The 19,644-nt window shown below is 30.3% G+C and overlaps 1 protein-coding gene across 4 annotated transcripts in view; it reads left to right on the top strand.

The window, feature by feature from the left end:
* Positions 1-19,644, top strand: part of chas (chascon) — a 445,618-nt gene that overhangs the window by 344,506 nt on the left and 81,468 nt on the right. For all 4 annotated transcript variants that reach the window (XM_085944590.1, XM_085944587.1, XM_085944588.1 and 1 more), the window contains 2 exons: positions 18,250-18,405; positions 19,144-19,251. In XM_085944590.1, coding sequence (XP_085800716.1) covers positions 18,250-18,405; positions 19,144-19,251 — 264 coding nt within the window. The remainder of the gene's footprint in view (positions 1-18,249; positions 18,406-19,143; positions 19,252-19,644) is intronic.

Here is a 19,644-nt window from a genome sequence, read left to right as displayed (position 1 = left end):
ATACCCAGACACTCCGCACATTGATTCTAGCCATGAACCCTTCACTTGCAGTCATAACTGCGGATGCTTACCTACGAATTATTGCGACCTATCGTATCCACAAGTGGTTATCGAATGCACGTAAACTAAAGGCCATAATTATGAGAATTGTTAGTGTCCGTTTGTGTTGTCCAGGCTATATTATCTTTTAGACATGTCGCGTCAGAATATTAAAGCAAACATTGAACGATTCAGATGGTTGCACCATTTCCAAGAGGAAGATGTTGAACTAGCGGCTAGAGCATTATACCTACTAAAATCAATAATTTTTAATGAATTTGTTTTTAAACGAACAGGGAGGAGGGTAAAAAATGTGTCGTTATTTAGACAAGGGAGAAAAGATTTTGTAGCGTGTGACAATATGGGAAGGACAGAGGGCCAAAAATATCGAACATCGTGTGACGTCATCTATGGACGACGACTAACAATAAAATTTTCTGGTTAAATCACTATATTCGATTATGGTCACAAAAAATGTACCATAATAAATACGTAATCGTCATAGACGACGATTTTTTCATATTGTATCAATGTCGACTTAACATAATATAAAATTATAGCAGTTTTATTTTTTCAGAATTAATAAAAAATACCCAATTTTTTCAAATTGCTGTATCAATTTAAATTTAAAAAAAATGTATATGTGCCAAATATAAATCATTGGAAAAGCATACTGGCGCGAATCTAGCGTATACAGGTTCAAGTCACGTCGAGTGTCGTATTTTTCCTACTAAATGATTTTTTCTAGTCATCACACAATCGTCGACACCCACGATGGCCGCGTGGCTTAAGGGCCGGTCTATAGTGTCGAGGGTCCCAGGTTCAAATCCTGGGTCTGGCAAATACACAAATTATTTTTCAATTTGTGTATGAGTCAGAGTATGGACCTAATAGGTTGAGCAAGTGGCTGACATCCATTTCTCGTAAAAATAAAATCTGTTAATACAAACCTCCCCATATGATCCTATTAGGATCGGACATGGTCAAAAAAAAAAATATGCATGAGTTTAGATAGAGGGTTTAGAGAGATTATGTATATTCAATATATAGAATGTTACATTCGCAAATCTTGTGTCTTATTCGTTAAAAAAAAATAGTTTACTAAATCATTTTATAATAAATTGTATAATTAAGAAAAAAATATAATTAATACCATAATTTACTTTGCGTATTATCGTTTAATCGTCTAATGCATAGTGTATAATTATCGAAAGTGTTAAGATGCTTACATACATTAATTACTCTTAACATAATACCATTTAATATACATAATACATCAAAAGTTTCTACTATGTTTGAAATATCTCTTCTATTATTGTATTATGTTTTATTCGAAAATGCATAATATGATAAATTATTGCTTCTATTATGTTTAGTTCTATTATCCCTTTAAAGACGTCTCTTACTGGTAGATTTGTGGGTATTTAAACAGGTGTCTACCTATGTATGTTTTATATTCTTGATTTATTACGAATATAATATGATTAATGTGCTAGTTTTATGTAGGAAATGAAAGTCGTAATATTTTTACTCCAATCAAGAGAGCTCTGTAATACTGATAATAAATGGGAATAATAATATTATTATGTAAAGGAAGATGCATTGGCTTATTGGCTTAGAAATAAAACGTTATAAGTCTTACAAGTCGGAATGTTTTATGGGTTTTATTAAGAATGAAATAATAAGGAAGTGAAATTTATATTTGATAAAATTTATTATGCATTAGAATTTTATATACAAATCTCATTGCACCTTCTTATATTGCCGATAAGTTAGACATTTCTTTATTATACAATGTTTGAGACTTTTGCGGTTGTTTTTTATCGTAAAAGATTCTTGGATTTCCACCGCGTGTACTTCTTGGTAAAGGAGGCCATATAAATCCATAAAAACCCTGAAAATATTAATAGGGATAATGGTTACGGTTAAAAACGTCATGGCTTCCGGCACTGTCGGCAAAATCCAATTTTCGATCCGGTATCTGTGGTCGTAACGAGTGACACATTAATCTGAGCAACGTTTGCTCTTTGCTAATTGGATTCCTTTTGACATTCTTAGAGCAACGTTTGAATTCATATACCTACACTACACTTTATCATAATACAATATATCTCTTGATAATGGCCTCTGCAACAAGCCCGAAACGTCGAGGAAAGAAGGAAAAATTACACGCGGTGGAAACCCAAGAATCTATTACGATCTTTATTATACCTTTAACATTTTTTTAGATTCCGTAGTATAACATTGTTTGATTTGAACAGCGTTGATAACGAATCCTTTTTCTTGCATAGAAGCATTTAAAAATCTGCATTATGATAAAACACCGACATCCTATTATTTATTCCGATCAGTTGTGAGCATTTAAAATTATGCATAATTTTAAATACTTCTCCTGAAAATGTATTATTTGAGTTGTGACAGTATTCTTTCATGCTTGCGATTATTAATATGCTAGTGAATAGTTTTTGAAATAGAAAATGTCAGATTATATTCAGGGCATAAAATAAATTCTACAATTTTTATATCTACTGATTTCTATAATACTCTTATTGGTTAGCAATTTCATTCGTTTTTAAGTGTATTACTAGTAATTACCCGATATAACTTTTCTTATACTTGAACTAATTGGCTTCTTTGTTCCGATATGAAAAAATTTAATTCATCACAAAATCTGCGGATCAATGAAGATGTGTGTCGTAGGAGCATCATTGGTCACGAATAGAAAGCCAAGAAAATCACGTCACAAGCCGACGGTCGTGTTAAGTCAAAAAGTCAAAACATGAGAAGTCGTAAGCGAATTTAAATCCGTCGCAAAGACTTTTCTGCAATGTGTTAAGTGCCACTATAGGATGAGCACAGTTTGCCTTTTGACATTTTCAAGACAATAGAATCGGAATGTTGTTAAAATCTTTGCCAAGTATTTTAGGTTGAATGCCTGTTATAGTAATAGTATAATACAATAGTAAAGGCTATATAATATACTATAACAACATATATATTATAATATAAAGTGCGTGAGAAATATAGACTCTCTATAAAATACAGATCCAAAAACTCCGAGTATCAAACAAGTCTTAGTAGTATGGAATCATGCATGCTGAATTATATATAATATATTTATTTAAAAATTTTAAGAACAGGCAAGCCAGGTTGAGGTTCTTTTCTGGCATCTGAAGCACATGGCCGACCCAGCTTCAACGTTTCCTCTTCACTCTCAGCGTGATAAGTGGCTGCTTGATGCGTTCTCTTATCTCCTTGTTGCTCCTAAAGTCATACAACCCACACACCCAGTATTCGTCGCAAACATCTGCTTTGAAAGCTCAGTATACGGTTGCTTTGAGCTTTTGTAAGGTGCCTGCAAAGCAGCAACGTCGAATATGCGGCAATTACTTTTAACCGAGTACAATCGTGAGTCCCAGATACTCCGCATCGAGTTGAGCGTTGCTCCAGCCATTTCCATTCGGATAGCGAGCTCTCTGCAAAATGCCATCTCCCGTGATGTGTACCCCCAGGTATTTGAAGCTGTACGCTCTCGATATTTTGCCCTTAGCTAATCAGAGGTAAATCTGGATCAGGACAGGTGTTGTTGCAAAAAGCGTTAGTTTTCTTCGCGTTTATTTTCAAACCAACGTAAGGCGAGTTGTCATGCAACCTGTTGATTATCTCTTGAATGCCCTCGATTGACGAGATTATAGAGACGAGATAAATATAATCAGTTTGGGGAGACATACATTTATCAATTCCGTTCAGGCATATGTTATATTCAATATAAATGGGAGTTGTGTGTTAAATATGCTAATGTTCAAACTAAAACAATCAATAATTCAATAACTATTACGTCAAAACTATGTTTTTACCAATGACACTTTTTCTGAGTAGCCACTGTAAAATGTATGTAATGCTAAACTCAGTACCTACGACAAACTTTCTTTCTTGTCATACTCTATATAACTTTTAACGAGACATTAATAATTATTTTTAACCATTAGATTCGATAAATTACATTTTCTTAAAAAAATACTGTAAATATAATTCGGTGTCGTTTGGGCATAACCTGTTAACTGAAAAATGTTGAATTTACAGGAGAGCCATTTTAAGCTTTGAATTGCTTACATAAATTTCAGTTCATTTTTTTGTTTAAAATTGAAAAAAAAATTGAAAATCAATAACTGAAGAAAAATATGACAATATTTATATTGTCAATTATTTCACTAATTAGGAAAATAAGGTCACATATCAGTGATCAAACTATGATAAGGTTTTTGGTCATGTTTTGACCAAACTAACCACTGTGTTTGTTCACATATCACCATATAATAACAATAGCGTTTTGAGCATTTTAAGTGAAATATAGATATCGGGTTATTACCAAATGGAAGATAATACTATAGTGACCCAATTTTTACTCTTAACATAAAATGACCAAAAAAGCAGTTATCAGGTTATGTCAAAACGCCACCGAATATATAATGATCAGTAGAAGTTTCATTTCTTATAAAATTGAACCCATTATATAGCAAAAATTACAATTTTCATTATAAATAGTTAGGTCTGCCAAATTACATTCAAACTATGAAGATGTCTTTCAAATAAAGAATATTTTTGAAACCAAATTAGCTATCTAATATATTATGTATGTACAAGTAATTTGTTACAATACATATTACATACTGACTGTTTGTATGTAATTACTCAGTTATATTATCGTCACCTCAATACTACAACTGAATAACTTGATTGTTTTTGAATAAGCTATTGAATATGATTCTACATTTCCTTCTCTACAAAATGATACAACTAGTAAGTCAGAAATCAATGGGTATAGTAGTTTACAGTTTTGTGTCACGGCCCGACTAAAGTACTTGACATGAACAACTGCATACAATGTATACACTGTTTATTGTATGTAACAATGTTTAAGTGTCTTCGATGGATGAGTGACGAGCTTATGAAGTCGTAGGTCTCGGATACGACTCCCGGGTTTGGCAAAATAATATCTGTTTATACTAATAGGTTGATCAAGCGGCTAAGATTCATTTCTTCGTAATTGTATGGCTATTTTTTTACCAGATATTATTTATCTCACTGTATCTAATACTTTCAAATATTGTAGTATTATGACACAACGCTATGGAACCATACATTTTCTTTAAATAGATAGTTACATAATTATAAGCAGTTTCATTTTTAGTCAGTTAAGCTGTCATTAAACGTAAGACGTAAATAATTTTTAAATTGTGTATAAATCCCACCGTCGAAAGATTTTTTGCTGGTACAAGCTAATTTTAACTTCATGTTTCCCAGGAAGCTTATACCTCGGAATAAGCACGAAAATTGATCATTAAAAGTTACGTAAAAAATATTTATTTATATTTATAAAAACGTGTTAATCGAAAAATAAATCGTGTTTGTTACGAGAGATAATTTGATAACGTACTAAATTATGTTTTACCTTTTTCTAGACTAAAATGAATAGTGAACTATAATATTTAACTCTCTGTTATTTATGACTATAAAAAATACATTTTTAATTTTAATGTATTCTGTACTCCTAATTCAATATAAACAAAATTTGAGAATCTACCAGTCTATATTGAAAATACATAACCTGAAGCAGGTTAAAAAAAGATACACATCAGCATACATTATATCCTCAAATAGAGTAATAGGATAGCAACCAAATATCAAAAAACTGTTGACACGAATCATGTGCGAATCTGGGCGGCCTTTGCAGGGGTTTCTATTAAGTTTTTTTCTTTACGTATTATAATTATTAGCCGTTTTTCCAACTCATTAACACTTGAACCAATCGCACATGGGAAAACTATTGTGAAAATAGAGATAGTCTTGTGTTTACTATTACACCGTGGACGCTTTTTATATATCAGTTCAGTAATTTTGCTGTCTATAGTCAATACATTCCATATTATACAGTTCAATACAAAATACGGAGTAGATATTGTTATATAGATTAATAGAGATTAGGAAACCTGAAAATTAAATATAATTTCACGTTATGTTATGAAATAAAACCGTAAGTATGTATATATATGAATATATATATGTAATATTATGTGCGCCCGCGATGGCAGAGCGGGCGTATAAGGTAGTGGGTCTTGGGTTAAAATGCCGGATGTGGCAATTACATTTGATATTTTTTCGATTGTCTTTGGACCCCGAGCTCACAGGTTTAGCAAGTGGCTAATATTCATTTATCTTTAAAAAAAAAATATAGGAAATCTCTTCATGAGGCGGCCAAGATCCATATTGGATTGGAGAGCCAATTAAAAAAATACGTATGCATGATAAACAGCATCATGAAATACTACATCTGAGGGTTATATTGAAGGTCGGATAGTTATAATAGACGCAGATGGAAGTCCAATGCATGCTCACCATTCATCAGCAGTCCCCGGGCTCGATTCTGTTAGGGTCACCTGAGATTTTCTTAAAGTCTGGGTCGTCTGGGAGTTCACTTATATTACTAACTACACTATCGTCATTGTGATTAATCCATCTTTGGCATACTAAGAGTAGCGTTCGCATTCATACAGTTTATAGTACACTTTCTCACGAAGAAAGAAGAATGAAGAATACCGACAAATATTAAAATCATTTGAAACAACAACACTTGAATCTGGAGGCAACAACCTCTCCCGGTCCTCATCAAGAATCGGGAACAAGAATAAAATCGCCACGTAAAAGCAGTCATAACCTACATTCCAGACATAAGAACAAGATGAAGGGAATGTGGGACTAGCCCGGGTGCCCTGAAACCGAGAAATATCACAAACAAAACTCATGATATTATCTCTTGAGAATGGCCTCTGCAAAAGCCCGAAACTTTGAAGAATGAAGGAGAAAGAACATATAGTGGAAACCCAAAAATCTATTACAAAAGAAATGTTTTAAACGTAAAATCGCTATTTGGGAATTTTTACGTAGCATAATTGCTTTTCAATATATAATTATAATTCATTCCAACTACATTAGTAATCAATAACTCGTGATAAAGTTATATATACGTCAGTTATCTGGAAAATATGCTTTTAATATTATGATCGACAGTGCTTTACTGACATAAGAAATATTACGTAACATTTGCGAGAATGTTAAAGATAGAATGATTGTACAGTAATGTACATTGAAAAGAATTCTACATTATTTGATCGTTGACCTTTTGCGAGTTCCAACGGGTCATCCAATAGAACATTGATGTGTATTTTATAGCTACATCCGCGATAAAAGGCTATGTACATATATTATGCTATATAATATTATGTAGAGGTGTAGTTTTTAAATGCGATATACGGGTAATTTCGGAAACAAACCGGCATTCAGCGATATACGGTATATTAGAGACTATACGTATGGAAAATAAATTCAAAGGAAAATAAAAAATACGTCAATAAGAAAATAATAAATTCCATTTTATGATGTTGGTAGCAAACTCGTGTGCATGAATATCAGTGGCGAAGGGTGATTTTTGGAAAAAGGTAGGCTGTGGAGATCAGATAAAAGAGCACACTTGTCAGGATATAATACGATAAGATATAATACGATATTACTACTAATGTATAGGTACACATTAATGACAATGACATACTAATTCAATGAATTTTCAAAAACTCATTGATGACATAAAATTGGGCAATGGTTTTGATTACGTATTTTTCATAACATTTATAAACATCAAAAATCTTTAGTTAAAATTTCTTTTTATTTTTAAAAACAATCTATATTTATTAATATGCGATTAAACGCCATAAAAAGTATCTAATTATTAATTATTTTGGACAAAGTGCAGTCATGACAACAATATTATGTTCGAAGGTTTTAGGCTCTGAGATAGGAGCCTACCATATTTCATACAATTCAATAGTGAACAGGCTGACTGAGATTACGTGACGTAAAGTCCATACGAAAAAATATCACAATTCCTTAAGAAATAATCCGACATTTATTTACTTCAAGACAGATGGTGCGCTTTGGTATATTTTTTTAAACTTTTGCAGATTGTTTGTAATCTGTATAAGTAATACATTCTAACATATTATACAACATCTGTCGTTAGTAAATTAAATTATTTTTATAAAATAATCAAGTGATTATAGAAATATGTATGTCAATTTGCAATTTAAAAATCTTAAATAATCGCCTAGTATGGAGTCTTCGCCACTGATTGAATATATAATTTGAGAGTAATGTAAAGACTACTAAGAATAATAATAAAATTTTGTAAGGAACATTATTAAATTTGTCTATTTTTGATTATAAGATAATTTTATAAAAGTTTATCTACTAAAGTAATATAGTATCCTTTTTCAAATGGTATCTACGGTTGCATCAAGTGAACTTTCACCGTCACGTCTATTGGATTCATTAGATACCTAAATGGTGAGATATACGTTAATGATAAAAAAAATCATTTATGATAAAAATGTCTGCTTAAGATATACAATGGTGTGGTGGGTGTAGCAAGTAAATGCGACAGGTAGTTTAAAAAGTGAGATAAAATTATTTGTTTAATTTCCCCTCTCCCAGCTCACCTACTGAAACAAACTCGCAACTGCCAGGACTAAATATACTCAATATATATATATATATATACATAGGTACATACACGTATACATACATATAAATGTTTTATATCAATACGATTACACCATAATATTATAGTCTCGCATGTAAACCATCATATACGATTTAGCAATGGGTTATTAACACAATGCTTACGGGCCCTTTTTAATTAATTTTGTAATTAACGTGTTAATTTGCATTTGAAAAGTAATTAGCAAAACACAATTTTGTGCGGCCAGTAAGCTATGGGTTAAGATAGCTAAGTTTATCATTCAGGATAGGCAGGCTCTGCAACAGTGCTCTAATTATCCCTAATATTAGGTATATAATGCCGAAAGGCGAAATCTGGGTAGCGAAAAACGACTCAAATGGAATAGTACACAACTAAAATCCATTAGATAATAATATTATTTATAAATAAATACTAGTAGGCCGTGGCGTGGAGATCAATTATAAAAATAAAACCAAACAATATTTAAATATAAAGGCTATATTACTATAAATAGTTCATCTCTCACGATGAAGTCTTTGGTAAATTGCTTTCATCGCAGCGTTCATTTCAGTTTTTTTTGTTTTCGGCTTCTCATAATCTGTCATTACCATTAGTGGAAAAGACGAGCACGTAACGTTCAAGGTTATATTATTATTATTATTATATGGTATCCATTGTTTTTTTTTATTTCTCTTCAAAGAGGTTTTGAGTCTAATAATAATTGGCGCCGCCACACTGCAAGAGCGTGTAAAATGATTCTCGATGTACGAACGGACGTTCCACGGATTGGATTTCTTGGAACGGTCTGAGAGATCCAATCAATTATTGTAAGTGGCGGATACTGCTTTTCCGAGTGAGATAAAAGATGGGTAAATGAAAAAATATAGTGCATACTCGGACCGTCATAGTGTTGTCATAATATGATAGTTATTCAAAGACCATAGACTGCGTGAACAAGATATAGTATTGTTTAAATCTTACCACAATATCTGTAATTTGTATTAGAAAATATTTAAAACAAATTATTTTCTCGTATTTCTGCTTTCTGTTTATAGTTTTTTTTTTGTTATTGTCTGTTTAGTGAAAGTCAACGGCAAACACATTGGTTGCGCTTTTTGCAGTGGACTGTAATTTATTTGACGATGCTTATAGATTACGGATCTAGGAATATTAAATAGGATGCCAGACACTGAACTTTTATGTTGATAGGGCTGGCGCACGTTGGAGCTGGTTCGGTAATCACGCACTCACGCACTTTTAAACAGACAGTTATGAATGTCACTATCACGGTTTTACTTATGTTTTCGGATAAATGATGATGACAAGTTCAGGATGAATGATAGATGTGACGTTTGCTCAAACCATATCAAATTTTCCGCAACAAAGTTCGAACAGATGCGTATCAGATCACGGCGCGATAGAGTCTTAGCTTTAATGAGTCTAGGCGCGTCCGCTGTCTTGAAGTATCTGAATTTAACGTAATCACGGTCGCCTGGATTTGAGACAATATCTGGGAATTTGAAGTAGGTGATTAATTATTGGCCTAACCACAAATTTTGAAAATAGCAGATATACTGGATTATTTGTTAGGTTATGTTAGGTTATTATCCTTGAATAATTCATGAATTTTGCCAACATCAGCTATAAAAATTGCCGCTGTTCCCGCGTGGCTTCCAGTAAACAGACTTGTACTGTTTTTTCTTTGTTAAATTCTCAATGGAACAAGTATACGGAATGTACTTAATATGGAGTCAGTCTCAAATACTTACAAAATAAGTGAGCATACGGGCCTTCGTAAAGTGAAGGTAATATGAACAGATATTTTTAGAAGGAAGAGTCTTTTAAAACTATAGAGAAAAATATGGTTTTTATTATCTGGAGATAGATAATATAGTCAGTTACCATGATCAACACAGTGAAATTATTAAATTGTAATAGCTTAGAAAACAATAAACATGAGAATAGTATTTAAAAAAAACAAGAAATTAAAAAAAAATCTAAGAACAATTGCCGAGGCTAGAAAAGATGCAGCCAATGTAAAATGCGTATTGCGAAACCTAAAAATGAAGAAACTCAGATGCATTGTAGAAAAATCATAAAAAGAGCATAATATTATAAAATGAATAGAATCGGATATGGTCAGATGAAGATAAAAATTAAAAACATTCTGAAGAACCAAATCTGTCGATCTACAATATATTTTAGAAGAAGAAGAAAACATTACAATAATACAAATAAAGTATAAAAATAAGTTGTGTAAGGGGTTTGGACCGTCCCCAAATTTTGCCAGATTAAAAAAAAAATTTTGATAGAACTGCACATATGAAAAAATATATAATTTTGTAATAATAGAAAAAGGATCATGATGGCCGAGCGGCTAACGCGCTGGCTTATAATGCCATGGGTTCCAGATTCGATTCCAGGCTCTGGCAAATGCACATTTTATTTTTCAATCTGTATTTGAAGTCTAGTATGGACCTAATAGGTTGAGCAAGTGGATGACATCCATTTCTCGTAAAAACGGATATGGTCAACAACAACAAAAAAATGCATGCATATAGGTACAATCATAAGTATTACTATCCATAATATATTAATTATTTACTTAAAATATTTTTTTTGTATAATATACAAATTTAAAAAAAAATTAAAAATTAACCCCTATTAATTACGAAACATACACAAAGCGTCATAGTTATCAATATTTAATTGTGGATAGTTCTACTGTTGATTATATTCAAGTCACGTTGTCTGATAGAGTTTTTGCGTGTGTAAAAGTTATTACTTTTTATAATATTATGTATATATCATTCAAACTACATAAAAATAGTTCAACAAAATTATTGTGTACAAAAACGTCATGCTCATATAATATGTATACACTATTGAGAATTAAAAGCAATTATGTAATTTAAAAAAAAAACCGTTTGTTTTATCAAATTAAAATCATAACATTTAAATATAGATCAGTGAGTATGTATGACACGATATTACTCAATCGATTGTATAATCGGCTTGAATAGTCCGTACATATATTATTATATTATATTATGTATGCAATGGATTGATTTACTTACCTACTGTTCCGCATCATTAATTACGGACTAGAAAGCAGTGGTAACTTATTTATTTGCAGTAGTTATGAATAATTGGCCACTTGAAAAGTATATAAGATATTATTAAATAAACATTAATACAGTGTCTTGTTAATAAAATCGCTACAATATTACAAAATATTATTTTTGTTATTTATTTTTTTATATATGATTAATGATTGTATCAATCTTTATTGTAAATAAACGATCGCATATATTCTATCTCTTCGTGAAATACAGAAAGAAACAGCACGCGCTTTTCTAACAGGGCCTCATGTCATATTGTTGCAGTGAAAAGAAATTCGAGAAAACTATGTGGACTAACTACTACATATCGTGTTTATTTTTTAACCACCAACGTCATAAAAGAACTTATTACTACCTCGGTTTTAATTATATACATCATGACGTCATCTATTGAAGGAATTTGAAATACACTCAGATCCACGGAACTCAGAAATAATGGGAACTGAAATACCTAACGGGTGTGGAGTAAAAAGCAACCGATCTCGAGTGTAGAAGAACACGTGTCAAAAATACGTCATTCAAAGCTTGTCCTTCGTTCTGACGACTGATCTCGGTTTATGCACTCACGCTTATTCAATATTGGCATATTTGAAGATTGCTACACACACTATTGCACTCTATAATGTATGGTTAATGTATGGTCGACACTCACACATTCAAAACCCTGCTTCAAAATGTAGTGTATTGGGGATATAAGAATTCTATTTATTAATCTGTTCTGTGGGTATGGTTTAGTATGACTTTTATACTCTTTTCCAATGTATATTCAATAAAAATATTCTTATTACTAAGTAAATTACAAATTATTACAACAAAAGTCAACTTTGCTTTTTTTAGCCAAACTACAATTGTTTCAAAATTTGTTTGTTATAAATAATCAGTTTCTATTAATTTAAACGTACTAAAAATACATATATATACCAAGCATATTCAGCATATATTTATAGCAGATATTTTCGAATATAAGTAGGTTTATATTAATTTTTAAATCTTACCACATTGATGATGGGCTAACATTTTCAACGTTTTCAACTCGCAACTCTACAATACAAACATGTTGTTTTCCCTCCATCATATTATCCAATAATATAATTCGATCAAATAAACTGCAGTTCAAACATGTAATTATTTAGTATAATATTTAGTTCATGTTTTTAGTATAATATAACATTATCCAACACCAAGTTAAAGCTCACATACCCTTATCGAAAAATCGCTTAGATTCGAGAGGAGTATTCATTTTTTTATTTTTTTGACGTAATTATTGTGTTATATTTTTTGATAAAACTCAAAAAAGATTCTGCATCCCTAGCACTATTTTTTGTGTTTGAGAGTTAATTTGAAATCAATCTATTGAAGAATGATGTTTTTTAACTTGATTGAATATATTTGTAATTGTTCTTATCCCAATATTAATAATTATTTAATATTTAATGAAAGAATTTTCAAATGTCTGTCTCGGCTGTTTTAAACAATTCTTAGTATGTATTTTACATACAATATATAAATTCCATTGATACTACGTAATGCCTTTAAGCTCATTTAGTTGCATGCTATAAGCATAGTCTTTAAATAATTTATTCTGAAAAATGCCTTTTATTTAGTTGTTCCACCAATACTAAGTAGCGTGTTTAATAATTAAGTCAAATCACGACTTCTGCACTGTCAATATACGAATGGGTGACAACTTTACTTTCGACATTCTTGCATCAAAAAAGGTATACAATATTTAATATAATTTTAATATTATATTACTGAGAAAATCAAATACATATACAACGATAATAGTTCTTAATTATAGTATTGAAAATTTAAATACTAATTGCTATAATTTTTACGTTCCATTTTTGAAATATAGAAAAGTGAAAGATTTCGAAAGTTCCATCGGGGAAGTATCTACCATTTTAAGCTTTTTTTTCAAATAAAGCACACAGTTTGCTCATATGGTACTGTTTTAGACACAAGCATATTGACTATGAGTTAATAATTTGTAAAACGTATTGGCCTGAATCCAATAGACGTGCGTTCGAATATCGCCAGTAAGATTTTTTAAAAACATGTATGTTTCTGAGGTGTTCCAAATTATGTATATTTAAAATCCCACTTATATTAACAACGTAGGGTAAGTAGAATATAATTGTACCTAAAAGCATGACAATTTTAAATGCATTATCATGTGCGATATATTTTGAATTAAATTGATGTTAAAGTGTCATTAGAACTTAATAGTGACTATTATATATGACTTATTAGTGACTTTAAATTAATTATGCAGTGAAACAAATTATCAACGATTGATACATATTATTGCTAAATATAACCTTCTACAACAGCGTCCAATTAAAATAATTCAAGAAACTCTAGAAAAATATGCAGAAAGAAATATATTGATTCGTCTCTTTCATTATTCTTTTTCTAGGCACGCACTTCTATACCCGCACCACACATAATATTGTCGCAAATGAGTATTTTAGATATATTTTTTGCAATATTGAGATTATTCAGTACATTAAAATAAACTTCCATTACGCTACCTCAGTATTTAGAATACCTATTGCTTTTATCAACCACTGTGTTATGTAAAGTTGTCGGGTAACTATTTAGAAATTGTATTATCTTACTTAGTACAGCAGCAGATAATTGAACAGAAGTTTTGCAAAATTTGCAACACGGAATGTGGTTACTGTCTCAAAAATACGAATTTGTACTTATGCTGTATTAAACAAACCTGTATTTTGTCGCATGTATTACGTGAGATATTTTGAAGGGCTTGGTTCATTTGATTTAATAATATAACATACTATCGTTTGAAACAAATTAAAATCTAAATTTACTCAAAATGGTGCACCATTTTAGCATATTTAGTCAACACTGATGCAATACGCAAATAAAACGTAGTTGTACACATAATATGACTATAACGTACATATTTACGAAGTATTGATTAATGTTTATATTTAAAATTTATCTTAATCTGGATTTAACTTAATCAGTGATTATACTCACACCTATAGATTCGGTGTGTAAAGAAATATCTTAACTCAGAAACATTTACCTTTTTTGGTATCTTAAGTTTTACACATTTAAACTAAGTTTATATTTACGTAGGTATATTAATAGGTATAACGTACGATATTATTATTACTGTAGTAGGTATTACACTTATAACAGTAAAATTTCAAATATTTGCCTTCAATTATCTCGGAAAGTAGATTGACTAACGGCACCAATTTTGTGTAAAATTACAATACAAATATTACGATGAATCAATTGGTGAATATTTTAAATTGATATCATCACTAATAAAATAGTTAGTTTTTTGAAGAACGTTGTATGGAGCACTTGATCACCTCTAAATTTTAATAGAATTTATTACAACGGCATTAAAAGAAATTAAAGTTTATATGTTTACTGAAAATATATGAAAAAGCTGTTGCTAGCTTAAATACAGATATGTATCAGCAATAATACCGGACAATTGAGTAGTACCAAGTGTCGGATCAATGAGAAGGAAATGGCCAGTGAAGGAAACACTCAGTGGACAGTTTCCTGCTCATTGATCCGACAATCGGTAAGATATAATTGGGTGGTGTAATTGTGGCACCTAACTATATACAAATAAATATCATATATTATAGAACAAAATGTGAATATAAAGTTAAAAAATATGACTCGAGTCTGTTATAAATAATATTATGTAATGGTTTGTACTGTATTTCAAAATACATTGAAATGACCAAATCCTTTTAAAGTTCCATTGACGTATAACTGTGTATCTACTTATAAGTACAGTACTCTGACATGTCTTTAAAGTCGAGCAAATCATTTTGAAAATAACAATGAGATGCAAGCAGTATTTATTCTCAGCGAATAATTTCGCGGGAACGTCGTTGAATGGGAGTGATGAGAGATGAGTATAATCTGTGTATGGTGTTGTAACTTAGGGTGACTATGTTTTATAGAAAAAAAACCATAAGGGAAATCTAAATATTATATATCACGCCCAATACCTGTTTTATCATAGTATTTGTGTGATGCATCGATCTGTTAAGTTGTATGTATTAATAGAAATTGTATAAATATTGTGTTATAAATCTATCTGTTACCAATTGAAAATATCCGCCTGAATGGAACTGGATTTGGGTATATTATAATAATTGTGGAATTAGTACTTACTAATAAAATTATAACTAAACATTTTTCATTGTTTGTTATTTCTAATAATGGACATAGTTATAGATATAATAATTGATGTATCATATGTGACGCTAAGTTTCAAAACCCGCTATAACACTTTTTCATTATGTTGAGAAAATCAATAAAAACTTTTTGAACTAAAAAGGTTTTTCAATGTTTCAGTAGTGTTATAGCGGAAATTGATAGACGCATTGATTTTGTTTCATAAATGACAGTTAATCGTAGCGGATTTTGAAAGAGGCGCTAAAATTTTAATGTAGAGATTTTAATAACGAATCCAACGATATATATATATCTTAATTATTTCAAAAAAGTGTTATAGCGGATTTTGAAATTTAGCGACACATATAAACATTGATTCCAGCGCATCTATTTGATACACAATGTTGATATTGATGGATATCGAGGGTAGTATATCATATTTATGTATTAAAGTGGTATATATAATTGTTACAAGAAGTTAACCGTCTGAACTGTCAAAAAGTGCTACGTTTTAACAGCATCTCTCTTGGATTTGATAACTTTTAGAGCAATATCTCGCTTGACTAGATTGTTATATTAACGGCTAACAATTATAATACTTAACTATGATAAACTACATTCGATAGCCTCGATAGCAGTTTTGTGTAGAATATTTTAAGTGTGGTATAAACTATAAAATATTAGTAGATATGTATACATAAATAATATTATATGTATCAGTTTTGTATGCTTCAATGGGACATTGTCAATTGGTAAAGAATAAATAATATAATTTCATAGTTCATAAACATATAAGTAGGTAGTTCATTTATAAAAATATCAAATCTCAAAAAGTCTTGGCAATACCTGCATATATTAAATTATGAAAATAACCGATTAAGTGCATGTAAACGTGTACTACAATGTTTGCGTATGCATATACATCAGATTTGGTAATATTGTTATTAGAGTTCTATCAGAGATATTTAGACCCCTCATACATAAAGAAGGTTGTCTTCAACGTCTTTGGATAAATATTTAAATAACAACAAAAAAACTTAACACCAAATAAATGTATTTGATCAAAATGTGTGGGCGCCCTTCTGTGGACTTATGTCGCAGAATAAATTTTGTAGTTGTATTTATATCTGTGCCTCGGAGTCGTGGGTAGATCGTGACAAGTGCTATGTGACATTTTTTTATCGTCTGCGAGCGAATTATGCAACAAGATGTCACATTGTGTATTGCACACTTAATACCTTGTGACTGTATTATAATAAGAAAATCTTACAAGAGAACATTTCATTATTAAAATTTCAATGATTCTAAAAACAATTAGGTAGGTGTATTTTGTTTTACTTTGTCGTTAAACAAAAGTAGACTTTAGAGATTATTACTAATCACGTCAAATTATCCGTAATCTCAAATGTATTAATGCAAATATGCACGATATCGTATGGTTTCTTCAATCATGACTTTTTGTTTACTGAATCCAAACTAATCACAGACTCTTATTATTCTTATGCCGTGATAAAGATTCATTGGAATAGTTTATTTTTCGACTGCAAATTATTAAGATTTTGTTTTTAATTTTTTTAAGTTAGTTTTATTATTAATACTATTTACCGAAAGTACTTTATAGAGTTTGAATTGAAATTCTAATGGATTTAAGTTGTGTACTCAAATGGACCCACATGGAATAGTACAAAACTTAAATCCATTAGAATTTAAATTATTTTTGATAATGGTATATAAACCAAATTAGCCATAAAATTTACATTCAAATTTATTTGTAACAGGTTATATTAATTACCTTTGTTGAAAAAAAACACTGTCTTTGATAAACAACCAATTTGGGAAATGATTGATAAGTTTCTAAGGCAAATTTCAATTAAGTAACTTTCTGTTATTGCTTGTTACTATTCACCTTTTGTTTATGCATTCAAAACTTCGTCAATTCTAGGTTCTAGAGATAATAGGTTTATCATATAACCATTCGTTGAAATCTAGATAGACATGGAAATACCAAAATATGAAATTGTTACACCACATCTTTAGGTAATCTATCACTATTTTGAAACAGTCAATTTTAACTGAAATATAGGAAATAATTCAAGATATTTACTACAAATAATATGTACGTTGATGCTGAGTGACGATGCCCCAGTATCGTCAAAATATAATATGCATTATATTATATACATTTATGAGTATTGTTTTCAAACATTAATATTAAATATCAAAATAGGTATATAATATTAATAAATTATACCTGATTATACTTGATCTGTTGTAAATACATACAATTGATAATAATTATTGATGACCTTAAATAACAATGGATATTTTTATTTCCAGGCTTACCTGAAGGCGGTGTCCAGCGGCCGCGAGGACATCAGGCAGGCGCTGAGGACCTGCACAGACGAAGACTTGAGCAAGGCATTGGTCGCCAGTGGACCAAAATTAGTACATGAGTCATCCAAGACCAAGAAAACTATTGATACAGAAGATAAGGTAATTTATATTTCTAGCATACGAAAAAATATATTAGGTATTCTTCATAAAAGCCGAATGCTATCATTTCTAATTTATTTTATGTTAAACCCACTGTTAAATAAAGGTATTTCCATATCTTTCTATTATTTTTCATCAGTTATATATTATTATATACATTTTTTAGCGTTCCAAATTTATTTTTTAATCAAAAGATATTTCAGTTAAAATAACCTAAATCAAAAATCACAAAAATATAGTTATTATAAAAATCATAGAAAAAATCTAGATTCGAATGGGAATTAATGACACATCTTTTGCTTGCCGAGTAAATATTTTATACACTGAGATATCGACTAATGATCTATTATTTTTTCTCCTTTTTTACCAAATTCAATGTTTTATTATGCGAAAAACACATAATAATATCATAATATGAACAATAAATTATTACATCGTATTTTATACGACATGAGATTGAATAATTAAAATAAAACAGAACAAATAGTAATTCATTCAAGTAATCCATGTAAGTTAATATCAACAAAGAGCAGTTTAGTCATTTAAAGATCAAGGTCTGTAAATCAAACATAAATAAATTTCAAGAACTTGTAAGTGGCTGAGAAGTTGTTTCCTAATTTGAAAAATTAAAAAAAAAAACTTTGTGAATGTCAATACTACATCGAGTATTATTAGTGTTATAATTTTAGATATTTTTATACTACCAAATGCGTAATCTTTGATCATATAATATTTCAGGAGGAATCTAGAGCACTCCATCCGTCAGGAGATGGTCGAATCCTGACCGAATCGAAGGTCACAACCGAACACGAAGAAATCAACGACGAAGATTTACCTGACGAAGAAGTAAGTCCCATAGTCCACAATCTATTTATTATTAACAATATCTAGTTTATATAGCTGTAAAGTTAATAAGAAAGCTAGCCATTTACTATACCTACCTTATTATACTGTGCAGCACTAATTTAGGAGTTAGACATATTATTACTAGACACACCTTATTATGGTGTTGCGGTAATTTCCTTTAACGCAGGTAACTTTTAACAGTTAAAATCAGTTATACAATTAATAAAGTATTCTGATTTCTTAATAATTTGCATGGGTGTTTCTCATAAATTCCGTATAAAATATTACCCAAAGCATATCAAAAACCCTACAACTAACACCAAAAGAGCCTTACCAATAAAACACAATATACACATAATATAGCCATCGATGATATTGTAAGAATTTATCGTT

Source organism: Rhyacophila brunnea, unplaced genomic scaffold (assembly GCF_057557595.1).
Source record: "Rhyacophila brunnea isolate RB1 unplaced genomic scaffold, BYU_Rbru_1.0 scaffold_17, whole genome shotgun sequence".
Taxonomy (NCBI): Eukaryota; Metazoa; Arthropoda; class Insecta; order Trichoptera; family Rhyacophilidae; genus Rhyacophila; species Rhyacophila brunnea.
Note: the sequence above shows the minus strand (reverse complement) of the source record. Positions and strands in the feature narration are given on the sequence as shown.